Source organism: Marmota flaviventris, chromosome 13 (genome assembly GCF_047511675.1).
Source record: "Marmota flaviventris isolate mMarFla1 chromosome 13, mMarFla1.hap1, whole genome shotgun sequence".
Classification (NCBI taxonomy): domain Eukaryota; kingdom Metazoa; phylum Chordata; class Mammalia; order Rodentia; family Sciuridae; genus Marmota; species Marmota flaviventris.
In genome coordinates, this window is record NC_092510.1 from 66,353,682 (window position 1) to 66,368,006 (window position 14,325).

At 42.0% G+C, this 14,325-nt stretch overlaps 1 protein-coding gene across 1 annotated transcript; it reads right to left on the bottom strand.

Annotated features, from left to right (window-relative positions):
* Positions 1-3,116: 3,116 nt before the first annotated feature.
* On the bottom strand, positions 3,117-13,879 carry Bag1 (BAG cochaperone 1). The gene is made up of 7 exons (XM_027930863.2): positions 13,751-13,879; positions 11,214-11,342; positions 9,282-9,364; positions 7,537-7,650; positions 5,117-5,224; positions 3,942-4,004; positions 3,117-3,364 (listed from the first exon to the last, which is right to left on the bottom strand). Exons 1-7 carry the CDS (start codon positions 13,785-13,787, stop codon positions 3,275-3,277), a joined length of 624 nt encoding a protein of 207 aa, XP_027786664.2. The 5' UTR covers positions 13,788-13,879; the 3' UTR covers positions 3,117-3,274.
* Between the last annotated feature and the right edge of the window lie 446 nt (positions 13,880-14,325).

The following is a 14,325-nucleotide window of genomic DNA, read 5'->3' on the forward strand; positions in this document are numbered from 1 at the left end:
GTGAACCAGTGTCTTTGGGGACTCTGGGGGAGGTGATTGTGGTGAGGGCTGGGAGGGTGGATCTTGCACTATTCTTTCTGTTATAAATCCGATGTCCAACTCCTTTCCATCCCTCTGGTGTTCAACCCTATCTCATGTCTCCTTTGAGGTTTCAGTTGTCTCCTGCCCACTTGAGAGGTAGCCTCTGACCCCAGGACAGTGCCTGGAACCTGGATGAGATCAATATCCTTTGCCACTATTGATATGTGTGGTTCAGCTTTATTCACCCCCTTCATGGAAGCACACCCTGCGTGACTTTCTCTTGGGTTGTTCGGCACTCTGGGGCATGCAGATACATACACAAATTTGATACAAACACAGCTTATATTCAGGAAGTTTACACAGAACAGTGAACTAGGTCTTCTGTTCTAAATCCTCTGAATGCTTCCCTAAACCCTGGCCACCTAGACTGTCACCTGAAAACCTCTTGGATATCCCAGTGTCCAGTTAACACCTGGCAAAACAGGATGACTTCCAGATCCTTTTCTGCTCTTTAGGTCAACATCTGCTGACTAGATGACATTAGACACAACTCCAGGCACACACAGCACATGTATATCCACACCATGGACCACAGAGACACAGAGCACTAGAAATCCCACCAGAGACCTCAACTTGTGGTACATGCCAAATACTCCCCCCCCCCCTTTTGGCCTTTTTGCCTCTTGATAATGGTGTCAGGGGAAAGGAGTGTGGAGAAAGGCCTGACCAGGCAAGAGCAGTTGTTTCACATGGATTCAGATTTCTGTTCTAGGTGGCTAGAAAGAGCAGGAAATGCTTCAAGAAACCATATGTCATTGAGAAGAAAGCCGAGCAGGAAAGGCAGAAACTGTTGCTGATAGATTCCAAGTGGCAGGATCTGGGAGATGATCTTCTATAGGCCCTTCTACTACTATTGATAAACTTGTTTCCCATCTGCAAACAAATGATGTAAGATTCAGTTTGGCAGTTAGAGACAGAAAACCAAAAATAATAGAAGCTTAAGCAGATAGAAATTAATTTGACAATTCCTTGCTTCTATATTGTTTCTCTATCATTCTCATCAGTTTCCATCTTAAAGTTCAAGAGAGCTCTTCCAATCCCATCCAGCATGACTGCATTCCAAGTTACAGAAAGGAGGAAAGGGCACACCCTACTATTGAAGACACTTCCCATAAGATGTATAAATTCAGTTCAATTGGATAAAATGCCCCTTGGCCATTTAGAAGCAGGAAGACTGAGAAATATCATCTTTACCTGTGTTAATCTAAAAAATGAGGGGAGTTCACTTATTGTAGGAGGAGAAAGTGGATATTAGTGACATCTGAAAGTCTCCCTCCAAAGCGAGAAGGCTCTTTAAACCTAAGTGGCACAGATCAAACATCTCAGTGATGCTTTCTTTCATGGATTCCACTCATATGCTAAGAAATCAAAGATTAAACCTGAACATTGTGGCAGACACCCTACTAGAAGAAATTCCTAACCCCCATTTATAGATGTGGACCACTCTAAAAGTCAAGAGTGAGCCCTAAAAGGCTTATCTATGATATGCGACTCTGTTACCCTGGCCATTGTTGATTGGCTAAAAGATTCTTGCCTGGGAATTTTCAAATTGAAAACAAGGAAACTAAGGCAGTAAGATGTGTGATGTGAAGACTGCAACGATGTTCACTGTTTTGAGATTACAGAAGGAACAAGATAAGGACTTTGGTCTTTATCCTAAGAGATGTGGGGAGCACTGGAGGTTTCCAAACAAGGAACTTATGTATTTAGGTACATGACTTATGAACTGAGGCTGCTCTGTGGAAAATGAACTGGAGAGAGCAAGAGAGACCGAAATGGTAGCTAAATAGAGGAAAAGACATAAGAAGTGAATGAATGTATATAACCCCAAGTCACTGGGGAGGCAGAACAATAGATATTAAAAGCACGGGCTCAGGGCTGGGGGCGTAGCTCAGTGGTAGAGGACCTGCCTAGCACATGCAAGGCAAGGCCCTGGGTTCCATCCCCAGCATTGATAAACAAACAAACAAATAAATCAAAGGAAAGCACAGGCTCTGACATCAAACTGCTTAGCTCTGTGTTGTGGCTTTACCACTTACCACTTTATTTATTACCTTGAGCAAACTACCCAAATTTCCTCATTTTTTTCTACCTCTTTTATTATGTAAAGATTAAATGATTTATAAGAACTTATAATAGTGCCTGTCACACGACAATTTCTTTTTCCTTTATTTCTTTTTTTTCAGATATCTGTTTTTCCCCACATAGTAATTTCTTACTAGTCTGAGGTCTTACCCACCCAGTCCTAAACTGCTGGGACTTCAGTGAATCCCTCTCTGTCAAATGAAGTGGGCCTTGGGCGGCCTATAGGGAGCCTATCTCCTGAGCACTATGATAAAGAATGAAATGACAGCAGCTGATAATGTTTTTTCCCCCTGTGGGTACAGGGGTTTGAACTCAGGGGTACTTAACACCGACCTACATCCTCGGCCTTTTTTATATTTTATTTTTAGACAGGATCTCACCAAGTTGCTTAGAGCCTCACTAAATTGCTAAGGGTGGCTTTGAACACATGATCCTCCTGCCTCAGCCTCCTGAGCCACTGGGATTACAGGAATGCACCAGCAAGCCTGGCTGTTGACCAGTTTTATTTTTATTTTTTTCAATTTTATGAGGAATCACCATTTTGTTTTGTTTCTTTATTTTATGTATTTATTTTTACGTGGTGCTGAGGATTGAATCCAGCGCCTCGCATGTGCTAGGCAAGCATTCCATCACTGAGTCCCAGCCCCAGCCCCTGTTGACCAGTTTTAAAAGGCAAGGCCCACATCTCTTAGGATAAAGACCAAAGTCCTTACCTTGTTCCTTTTGTAATCTCAAAACAGTGAACACACAGAGCCACTCTCAACTTTTTAAAAATAAATTCTGACTATAGCTACAAAAGGTTTTACCTTCTTAAGGCTCATCAAACCAAACCAAACCAAACCAAAATACTCTTCAGCTTGAGGAAAGTTGGTTAAAAGAGCTGGGAAAAGGCACCTGCTGGATTGTATAGCCACATAGAAATAGAATAAGAAAACAGACAGGAGCTCTACTTAAGGTTGCAAAGATAGTACTTTTTCATTGAGAAGTGGTGTAGGAGTAGGAAAATTGATAATTGGCCAGTTGCCTTTAACAGCTATGGAGAAACAGGCAATTTCTGTTCCAGAGAGGACAGAGCTGTTCTTCAGTCAGCACCATTCTCCACTGCACCTCACTCAACAAGGGCCAAGTTTGTAGACTGCAGCCGCTCAGACTCCTGGCAGATGTTCTGCTCCACTGTGTCACACTCAGCTAGGAATGCCTAAAAGATAGATACATGGCAGTGAGGGCTCTTCCAGAGCTAGCCAACTACCGCCCACACAAAGCTCTTTACTCAGCCACTCTGGGGAACCTGTGAGTGAGACTCTAAACAGACTATGTAAGGATGGAGATGGGTACCATCCTGGGCTCCAAGGTAAAGGAGGGAGGGAGAGGAAAATATAGGGTCAGGGTTTCTGACCATGCTCTAGCTCAACAACTCCCCCAGAGGCAGTAATGGACAGAGAGTCTTTCCTCGGGGCCACGGACATTGCATCAACACAACTGAAGGAGGTACTGTACACACAAATGGTGCCTCCTGGGATTGTGTAAGGGGTCAGCCTATCTGCTCTTCTGTGAACTTTCTCCCTAAATAGTTTAAATTCAAATAAAACTAAAGAGACACAAAGGGGGCTCTTCTCTGATGCTCTGGCTTCATGCTGAAAAAACAAAACAACGACAACAACAACGAAAAATAAAAACTCATGCCAAACACTACATTTCTGCACTACTGGAAAATTTCAAGCAGATAAACAAACCCCAACACATAACAGTTTGTCATGTACTATCACACAACTCACCTGAACTTTTTTCACCAAACCCTTCCTTTTTAGCCTACTGTCTTTGAAATTTTCTGGTAGGATCTATGGAAGAAAAGTTGACACATAATCTTCAGTGACAATTACATGAGATATATAAAAAAGAAAACAACACACCAAACAGATCATAGGTCACTAATGCAAATGAGATGTGAATTTTAAGGGATCATTTCTCCAGGTCTGTACTTTACAAAGTCCTTTCCACGGCTCTCATTCCTAAAAGCATCTTTGGTCTCAATGTCTGAACCATAAAAACTGATCTGTAACACAGACTTTGTTCTTTCACTGTTTCCTATGTATAGATACTATGTCCTTGTCAGACCATGATCTCAGTATGCCAGGAAAAGTACCTTCTGATAATATTTTCTTTTACAACATAAGTATCCCAAGCCCAGAGCAGTTCACACTCAAGAATGAAGCATCATGGGGCTGGGATTGTGGCTCAGTGATAGAGCGCTTGCCTAGCATACGTGAGGCACTGGGTTCGATCCCGGCACCACATAAAAATAAACAAAGGTATTGTGTCCATCTACAACTTAAAAAAAAAAAAAAAAAAAAAAGAATGAAGCATCAAGCTAGAAATACAAAGCCCTGTTTCTTCAACCATGAGATCACAGACTACTTGGGTCCCAGTTTCATGAGTTATGGATGCTAATTTTATTTACATATATGTACACGACAAAAGCCCTGGGCTGGGGATATAGCTCAGTTGGTAGAGTGCTTGCCTCATATGCACAAAGCCCTGGGTTCAATCCCCAGCACCACCTAAAAAAAAGTTGAGATACTTTACATAGGGGCTGGGGTTGTGGCTCAGTGGAAGAGCACTTGCCTAGCATGTGTGAGGCACTGGATTCGATTCTCAGTATCACATATAAATAAATGAATAAAATAAAGGTCCATCAACATCTAAAACAAAAACAAATACAAAAAAAAAAAACCAAAGATCTATGTTGGTGAGCTGAGTATTTAGAAATCAGCAACTGTCATATGGGTCTGTGTATTCACCCAGGAACTAGCGTGGTGTCTGGCACACAGTAGCTGATGCTCAATATCCTCAAGTGATGAGTTTGCTCAGACATTAGGAGTTCATTATTAAAAAAGTGAAACTGATATATTGTCAAAGAAAACTAGTTATTCTGAGCTTAATATTTACATACCATTGTGTCAATCTCCTCTAAGATCTTCATAAACTGCTCAATTGTGGCTTTTACTCGCCTATCAAGTTTGCCGAGAGCTTCAGCTTGCAAATCCTTAGCCAGAAAACCCTGTGGAGGAATAATGTATTATTGCAAGGGTTCCATAAGGCTGATGAAAAACTGTGCCACAATACCAATGAAGTGACCATGCCCTGTGTTCACTGTCACAAGCCAGGCCCACAACTTCATCTCCTGGAAGAAAACAGAAAGGCTGGCCTTGTGCCTATCCAAGAGTTTTATCAGGCTACAGGCTGCTCTATCTCACATGGGTCACTGGGGCTTCAAATGCCATTAGGCCTGGCTCTGGTGAAGTCCCCAGTCACAAGCATATACCTGCATATAAAGAGGCAGACTTTAAGGGCATGTGTTTGGGTGATGGAATGTACTCAGTGGTTCAGAGCTTACTTAGGAAATACAAGGTCCTGGGTTCAATCCCCAGCAAAGAGAGAGAGAAAGAGAATGTATCAGCTTTAGGGTCTGATAGACCTGGGCTCAGATCCTGACTGCCCAGGATTCTCATGATCTTGAGCAAGTTACTTAACTCCTTAGTGTCCTCATTTTAAAAACAGACTATGGTACCCATATTCCAGAGGGTTACTATGAGGAAAAGGGGGAATGTATATGTAGTTGCTTAACATAACTCATGGGAAAGACTTACGCTAACAAATGGCAGTAGCCATTATTTTCATTAGATTATCTTGCTGTTTATTCATATTGCCTGACCTCATGACCAATTAGTCAGTCATATGAGCTAAAAAGTCTCTGAGGATGTTTACCAAAGCCAAGAGCTAGATGCCTATTTGACAACAAGAGCAAGAACTTAAAATATTAACCAGCAATTCCAACTCAAATAATGCATTCTACAAACAAAACCTAGAAATAACCAAAAAAAAAAGATTCATGACCAAGGACATTCAAAGAAGCATTATATACAATGGTAAAAATAATGTTAGGTGGTGAACAAAGAGACTAGGTTAGGTAAACTATGATACATTCAAACATGATGAGATATGTAATCTTTGAAAAAAACATTACAAATTTTAGACCTTTTTTTCCTACTGCTGGGGATCAAATACAGGTTCTCACGCATGCTGGCAAGTAAGTGCTCTATCACTGAACAAAAACCCCAGCCCCAGTACGACCATTTTTAATGATGTAAGAAAATGTTCAGTTTCTTTAATCTAATAAGAGAATTTTTTTACAAAGTATATATAATATTATATCAAAATTTTAAAGAAAACACATTTCAGGCTTTGATTGGTTATCTCTAAATCACAGGTACATACTTGCACACAAGAGGCAGGTTTAGGATCTGACAGGCCTGGGCTCAAATCCTGACTGCCATTTACTAGTTTGTGCCTTACAGCTAATTTTTATTTCCTATATTACTACCTATGTGTGTAGGAATTATGTGTGTATGTAAAACTTTTATTATACAGCTATCATATCACTTTATATAATTAATACACAAACACATACCAATTATGTTATAAAATGAGGGGAAAAAGAAGTAGGTGGACTTGAGTTACTCCTAATCTTTATTGGGTGTCAGTATCCCATTTCTAACATGAGGTTTTGAATAGGATGTCCCACCCCACCCCAACCCCCACCATCACTACTCCACTAAGATCAAGCTGAATTTGGAGCTTCTGTGACTTAACCAAATATTCCTTGCCTTGCTAAATACATAGAAACACCCTGGACAGTGAGGAGCAATTTCAGACAATAATATGATCCTCCTGTGGCAAGTGCTCTCCCTCTCTTTCTCGTTACTGGGGATTGAACCCAGAGGCACTTTACCACTTAGCTATATCCCCAGTCCCTTTTTAAAAAACATTTTTTTTTTTTTTAATTTTGAGACATGGTCTTATTAAGTTGCTGAAGGTTTGGTTAAGTTGCTGAAGCCAGTCTTGAACTTGCAATCCTCCTGCCTCAGCCTCCCAAGTCACTGTGATTGTAAGCACACATGTCCCTCTCTTGTAGGCACAAATAGATGTTAACTGGGGTTTGACATAACAATGAAAATAATACTTAGAAAGCATTCAGTATGTGTCAGTCTCAGCCTACAGTATTTAATACAATAACCCTAAGAGGAAAATACCACCATTATTCCTTTTTAGAGATGAGGAAGTTGAGAAAAACTTGTCTGAAGTAAGAGAAAAGATACGGGGCTAGGGATGTTGTGAAGTAGAATGTTTGTTGGACAGGGAGAAGAGGGGAAGAGGAGGGAGAGGGGGAGAGGGGGAGAGGCAGGGAAGGGCAGTGCGGGGCAGGACAAGAATCTGATCACAGGGTGTCTGAATGCAGAGCCTACACTTGTTACCACATATGATATCCACAAAGTTCTTACAAAAGGTGGAAAAGTTTACGAGGGAAGTTACCTGCTGGATTCCAGTAAGTTCTTTATTCAGATCTTCCAGGTGGTCAGCTATCTTCTCCACTGACTTCTCCAAATCTTTCAACTTCTTTAATTCAGCCTCTTCCTCTGGACTATTCTAAAATGATGAATAAAATGAAGTCACTAATCACCAAGATCAGGGCTGGAGTATATCTTAGTGCTACTTGCATAGCATAGGCAGCACTGGGTTTGATCCCTGGCACTGCAAAATACAAAAACAAAACAAAACAAAAACAATAATCATCACCAGGATTAGTAGCCTCTATCATAAGAAAATCTGGCCACAACTGGGCTAAAATGCTCACCTTGAAAGGCCGTAACTCTGCTGCTTCTTCAAAAGCAAATAAAAGTGTTATATGTCAAGGTTTTCTATCTACAAAGACTCCCGTTCAAAGAAAAGGAAGATGTTAAGTCAACATTTTGGTGAGTGTCCTGGCACCTAGAGCTAAGAGAATGGAGCCAATCCAAACGCCAGATTCAGCCTCAGCCTTGGGCTGATCAACAGTCAGACTGGAGGGCAAACAAATTAATGCAAATACCTCTAAGGAGTACAAATGGCAAGTCAGGTGGAATTTGACAACTCCTTTTAAATGGAATTCCTAAATGTCACCCTTGAGTTGAGTTTTCCTATTCAATAAGATGATGACAATGATGAATACTTATATTGAACACTCCCTACATAGTAGGCACTATCCTAAGCATGTTACTTGTATTGTTTTTTAAGCCTTACCACAACCTTAGAAGGGAGGTACTATTTTATAGATGATGAAACCGAGGCTAACTTAGTAAAGTAACCTAAGGTCACACAGCTCAGATAAGATGGAGCAGAATGGAATTCAGTTTTGGCTTTACACACTCTGTGACAGTACCTAGAGGTCCCATTACTTCTTCAAACTGAACCCATGGATTTTGCCTGGTGCTCATCGCCATTCTCCTTGACGCTTCAGCAAAAAATTTAGAGTCTTTTCCATTCTTTCACCTAAACACTTGGTACCCAGGACAAGCAGCTTCCTGCTTTGTTATACTATCTTAAATTATCCATTTCTCTTTGTGGCCAAATCCTGAGTCTGTGTCTATTGATAGTTCCAAGTCTGGATTAGATTTTTGACTCCACTTTGTTAATCTCTGGCCCTCCTCTACTTAGCCACGCCACTCAAAGTAAGGAAACTTCATATGCCCAACAATTCCACTGTGTCACAATGCAGGGATGGCCACAGTGTTCTCTCATCACCTCAGGGACCACTGCCTTCACCTGTCACAAACTGACTCTTTTCCCCCTTAGTTCTTTAATCTGAAACTTTCTTTTGGTCAAAGAGGGTTTTCCTCTTGTGGGAGACTTTTTAGTAAAATGGATGGTTAAAGAGAAACAGGCTCTTAAAACTGGTGTGCAGTACTTTAATATCTGCAGGCTCAACATAAAGCTCTCTTGCAAATTCCAATTCTAATAAGGCCTGTCTAGGCACCATTTTAATCAAAGTGAGATTCCACACCAAAACAAAGGCCATGTTATTTGAGGCAACATAACAGTTCCTAATTCCTAAAGCAAAAACCCTCATCAACAAGCAGGAAGATACAAACAACTGGGGGGGGGAACTGGTAATCCCATCAAAGAATTTGTTTAAAGAGGCGTTTCACCAATGCAGAATCTGGATCCCAAATTTGGCCATCCAGACAGACACGTATAAAGACTTTTGATTCTGAGGAATTCTGGTGGAAAAAACAATTTACCTTTTCTCCAATTAACATGACCCGGCAGCCATTTTGTATTCCAAGTGCTGACAATGGTGTCTCCATTTCCTTCAAAGATTTTCCTGAAAAGAGAAGAAAGGTATGCCAGGTTGTAACAAATGTACAACACTGAAATAGATTTCAGCAAAGGTATAGAAAATATACAAGTGTGTTCACTAATAAGAAGAGAGAAATTGGTATAACCTTTTTTGAAAGTGTCAATCCAGTAATTTCACTTCTAGATATAACTGAACACACATAATACTACACAATAATTCTTAAATGATAATATTCAGAACAATCTTACAATAGTCAGAAACTACAAAGAGCCAAATATTCAGGAATAGGAAAATAATTAACTATATATCTGTACAATAGAAGACTTTGAGCTGTGTGTGGTGGCACATGCCTGTAATCCTAGCAACTCTGGAGGCTGAAGCAAGAGGATCACCAAGTGTGAGGCCAGCTTCAGCAACTCAGCAAGACTCTATATCAAAATAAAATAAAAAACAACTGGGGATTATACTCAGTGCCCCTGGCTGGGTTCTTCAGTACTTACCACACCAAAAAAACGAAAGAAAGAAGTGAAGAAAGAAAAAGAAGAGTAGTAGTCATTAAAGTCCATTTTTTAGGAAACTTACTGCCACAATGAATGCGGATGACCTAATGTTATAAGAAAAAAAATTATAAAATGTAGGGGGCTAGAGATGTAAGTCAGTGGTAGAGTGCTGAATCTGATTCCCAGCATGAAAAAGAAAAAAGCCCTTGTCCAGAGGAACATTTTCTTTTTTGTGATTTCTTCTGTTTTAAAATGCAAATTTCTGTTGTCTTTATAATTCAGAGATAAAATGCTTTTAAAAAGACAAGGAGTTGCACTATGAAATATACATAGAAATTGGACATTGGTGGCACATACCTTAATCCCAGCTACTTGGGAGGCTAAGGCAGGATTGAAAGTTTGGGGCAGCCTCGTCTACTTAGGGAGACCCTATCTCAAATTAAAAAAAAATAAAAAGGGCTGGGTTTGTGGCAAACTGGTAGAATACTCCTGCATTAAATCCCCAGTACTGCAAAATAAATAAGCAAATAAATAAATTATTTCTATTATTAAATTCATATGGACACCCAAGGAGATCTATCTATCCCTATTAAATACCAGAATAATGGGTTCTTATGGGAGCAGGAAGGCAGGGACAGGAGTGGGGATGGGGTGAGTCCTAGTGGAAATCAGCACCATCCAATGACCTGTCACATCCAAGTTCAAAACCTACATAGTCTGAACAATGCCAAGCACTAAAATGTAGCAGTATCTCTCACCTCATGGAGTTTGTAATCTTAACAAAAGAAATCAGATTTTAAACAATTAAGAAAAAAAATCATTTAATAGTAATTTCAATACAAATTATTGAAGTGGTAGGGGATAACAGGTGAACACACTTAGAAAAAGGATCTAGCCTAGCCAGAAAAGACTGCTCATGCTTTATCAAAATTGGTAAGATTTTGCCAGGTGTGGTGGTGTATGCCTGTAATCCCAGTGGCTCCGGAGGCTAAGACAGGAAGATTGTGAGTTCAAAGCCAGCCTCAGTAACTTAGCGAAGCCCTAAGCAATTCAGTGAGACCTTGTCTCTAAATAAAATATAAAAAGGTCTGGGGATATGGCTCAGTGGTTAAGTGCCCTTGGGTTCGAACTCTAATGCCAAAAAAAAAAGGTAAGATTTCTGTAATGTTACTTCAAACCTGATATCTATTCAGATGTTTGAAAAGTTCCAGTATATATAGCAGGTCCTCAATATTTTTAAAGGAATGAGTAAACGAACAAATAAACAAAAATTGCCCTAGTTTGAAAACTGAAAGTTACTGTTAGGTAAGGTTAACCTGTTTTAAGTCTGTCCTTTAGCCATAAAGGCTCAAAGCAAGAAGAGAAACACCTACCCTTAAATATGAGTTTCTGAAAAGCCAGTGGAACCCCTGTGGCTTCTTCCACAACCTGGGCCAGGTCTTGGACAATTGGTTCATTGCTGCCTTGCTGTGGGGTAACATGAAGGTCATACTTCTCATTGTCTAGAGAGAAAAAAAAGCATTTGATGAAAATAACTGCTTCACAGAAAACAATAAAGGATGAGACTTTATTACATTTATTTTTACCCGGCATTCAAGGGCTATTCTCAAATTCTATCCAATTCAAAGTGCCTGCTGACATCTGCCCAGCTTTCCTCTAGTGACCTGCTCAAGGATTTTTGTTTCCTCCACCATAAGAATGAATAATTGTAATGAGACCTAACATTTTTTTTATAAATTTTTTTAGTTGTTGATTGACCTTTATTTATTTACTTATATATGGGTGCTGAGAATCAAACCAGTGCCTCACACATGCTAGGCAAGCACTCTACCAACTGAGGCATGACCCCAGCCTGAGACCTAACATTTTAAGCACTTAATAGTAGAAGCTGGGCTGGGATTGTGGCTCAGAGATAGAGCACTTGCCTAGTATGCATGGGGCCCTGGGTTCGATCCTCAGCACCACATAAAAATAAATGAATGGAATAAAGGTATTGTGTCCAACTATGACTAAAAAGATAAATATTTAAAAAAAAAAAAAAAAGAGTAGAGGCTGGGGGCTGGGGTTGTGGCTCAGCGGTAGAGCACATGCCTCGCACGTGTGAGGCACCACATAAAAATAAATAAAAGTATGTGTCCATCTACAACTAAATACACACACACACAGAGTAGAACTGTACTAGACTCATTTCATTCATTATCTTATTTAACCCTCAGAACGATCCCATGAAGTAGGTACTATCATTCCCTATTTCATAGATAAACAAATTGACCTCAGTCCTAATTAATTAAGAATCCTATGAGTTGGCATGGTGGAACACGCCTGTGATCCTAGAGACTTGGGAGACTGAGGCAGGAGGATCATAAATTCAAGGCCAGTCTCAGCAATTTAGTGAGACCCTAAGCAACTTAGTGAGACTTTGTCTGAAAATAAAAAATTAAAAGAGACTGGGGATGTCATTAAGCAGTAAAGCACCCCTCAGTTCAATCCCCATACCAAAAAAAAGACTTCTCTATGAAGGAATTTAGCTAGTAGGAGAGCTCTTGTCTAGCATGTGCAAGGCCCTGAGGCCCTGGGTTCAATCAATAGCCTCAACACACACACACACATACTGGAAACTTTCTTATGGAGACTGAATAGGGGAAGGGGTGTCAGAATTTGGCCTCAGATCTATCTGATTCCAAAGTTCACACTTCTCATCAGAAGCTATCTGCCTCCCATCGTCTGACTGCCCTGAACTCTGAATTGTACTGTCTTGTCTCTCTTGCTATAATGGGCTAGGGACTGTTTTTCTCCAAGTCTCTCTCAATGGGCACACCTAGGTACACCATAATTGGTGCTCAGTAAAGACGAATGAATGAATATAGTCAAACAGAAGAGATTAAAAAAAAAATAAAATAAAACAAAAACAAGCCAGGCCTGGTGGGGCAAGCAGGAGGATCTTGAGTTCAAAGCCAGCCTCAGCAAAAGCGAAGCACTAAGCAACTCAGTGAGACCCTGTCTCTAAATAAAATACAAAATAGGGCTGGGGATGTGGCTCAGTGATTAAGTGCCCCGTGATCAATCCCTGGTACCTAAAACAAAACAAAATATGGATGCCAATTCTTCTCTAGGTAGTGGAGAGACAGCAGGTAGCCTGTGTCCAGTGCCTTGAACTGGCCTCAGATCCATCTGATTCCTCAGATTCATCTTATGCCAAGACTTGAACTCTCCCAACAGCTCCATAAAATGGGATTAGTGACCAGGGGCAGGGGTTACCAATGCTACAGAGAAAAAAACAGATGCCTTAAAAGGAGACATCTATTTCAGTGTCACTCAAAATTGCAGGATCTAGAATCCTGGCTTCCAGATTTGAAGAGTAGGATCTCCCCTAGCTGGTTCTGAAAAACACCTCATCTACTCAGCTCTCCAGTGTACAGACATTGTTTAGTCAACTTCAACGAGTGCCCAAAGTTAATGCTTGGACCCATGGCCCACTTAAACAGCGGGCACGCAGCATCCAACACAGAGAAGGCACTCAATAAATAATGAACAGCTCGCCACGACGAAGTTCATAGTCATCACACACGTAGGTGTCCAGACGCACAACAGTCAGACATAATGTGGCTCAACACAAGTCTTACAAAAAAACCCACAATAACTGCGCAAGCAAACAACTAAGCCCAAGGTGTGCGAACACGTTCCAACATCCACGATTCAACAAATAGAGAAAAAATACACCTGTAACAAGGAAGGTGTGATGACACAAGATCCAGACAAAAGCCAGCCCATGGACACAGCTAAGAATCCACACTTCCGGACGCGGGACAAACCTAAGGACATACACTTCCGGAGACACATGGCCAAATCCACAGACCCCATGGGGCCTTCCGAGTCCTGCACTGAGCCCATCCAGCCGCCAGTTACTTACTGTGGGTGATGGTCACGCAGAGCTCGGCTGCCGCCATTTCCTGGGTTTGGGTCACCTCTCCAGTCGGTGCCACCTCTTCCGCCCGGGTCTCCTCCTTGGCCCGGGGCGCTTCCTCGGCCTGGGTCACCTTCTCGCTCCGCGTCGAGCGGGGACGAACCTTCTTCACCCGCGGCCTGCGAGCGCCGGCGGCGGCGGCGCCCCTGGTGGATCGGTCATGCCCGCTAGCTGCACTCCGGACAGATGGACGCTGAGAGCGAGGCAGGCCGCGCGCGGCCTGGGACTCCGACTGGCGCGACTCCCCGCCCGGCCGAGGGGCGCGCCGCCGGGGGCCCAGCCGCTCCCGGTCGCCTCGCGGTCTCCGTGCGCCGCCCCGTTCCGCCAGGCCCGCGCTAGTTGACCGCCCAGCGGCGGGAGCTAAACGCCGCGTCTTGCTACCTTACCGGATTACTTCCTGGCCACGCCCCGCTCCGCTCCTGCCCCACCCTATGTATTAAAGCCTCCTCTAGGCCCCACCCACTCATCCAAGGCCCCGCCTCGCTCACCTGAAGTCCCGCCCACTTCCTCCACTGAGGCCC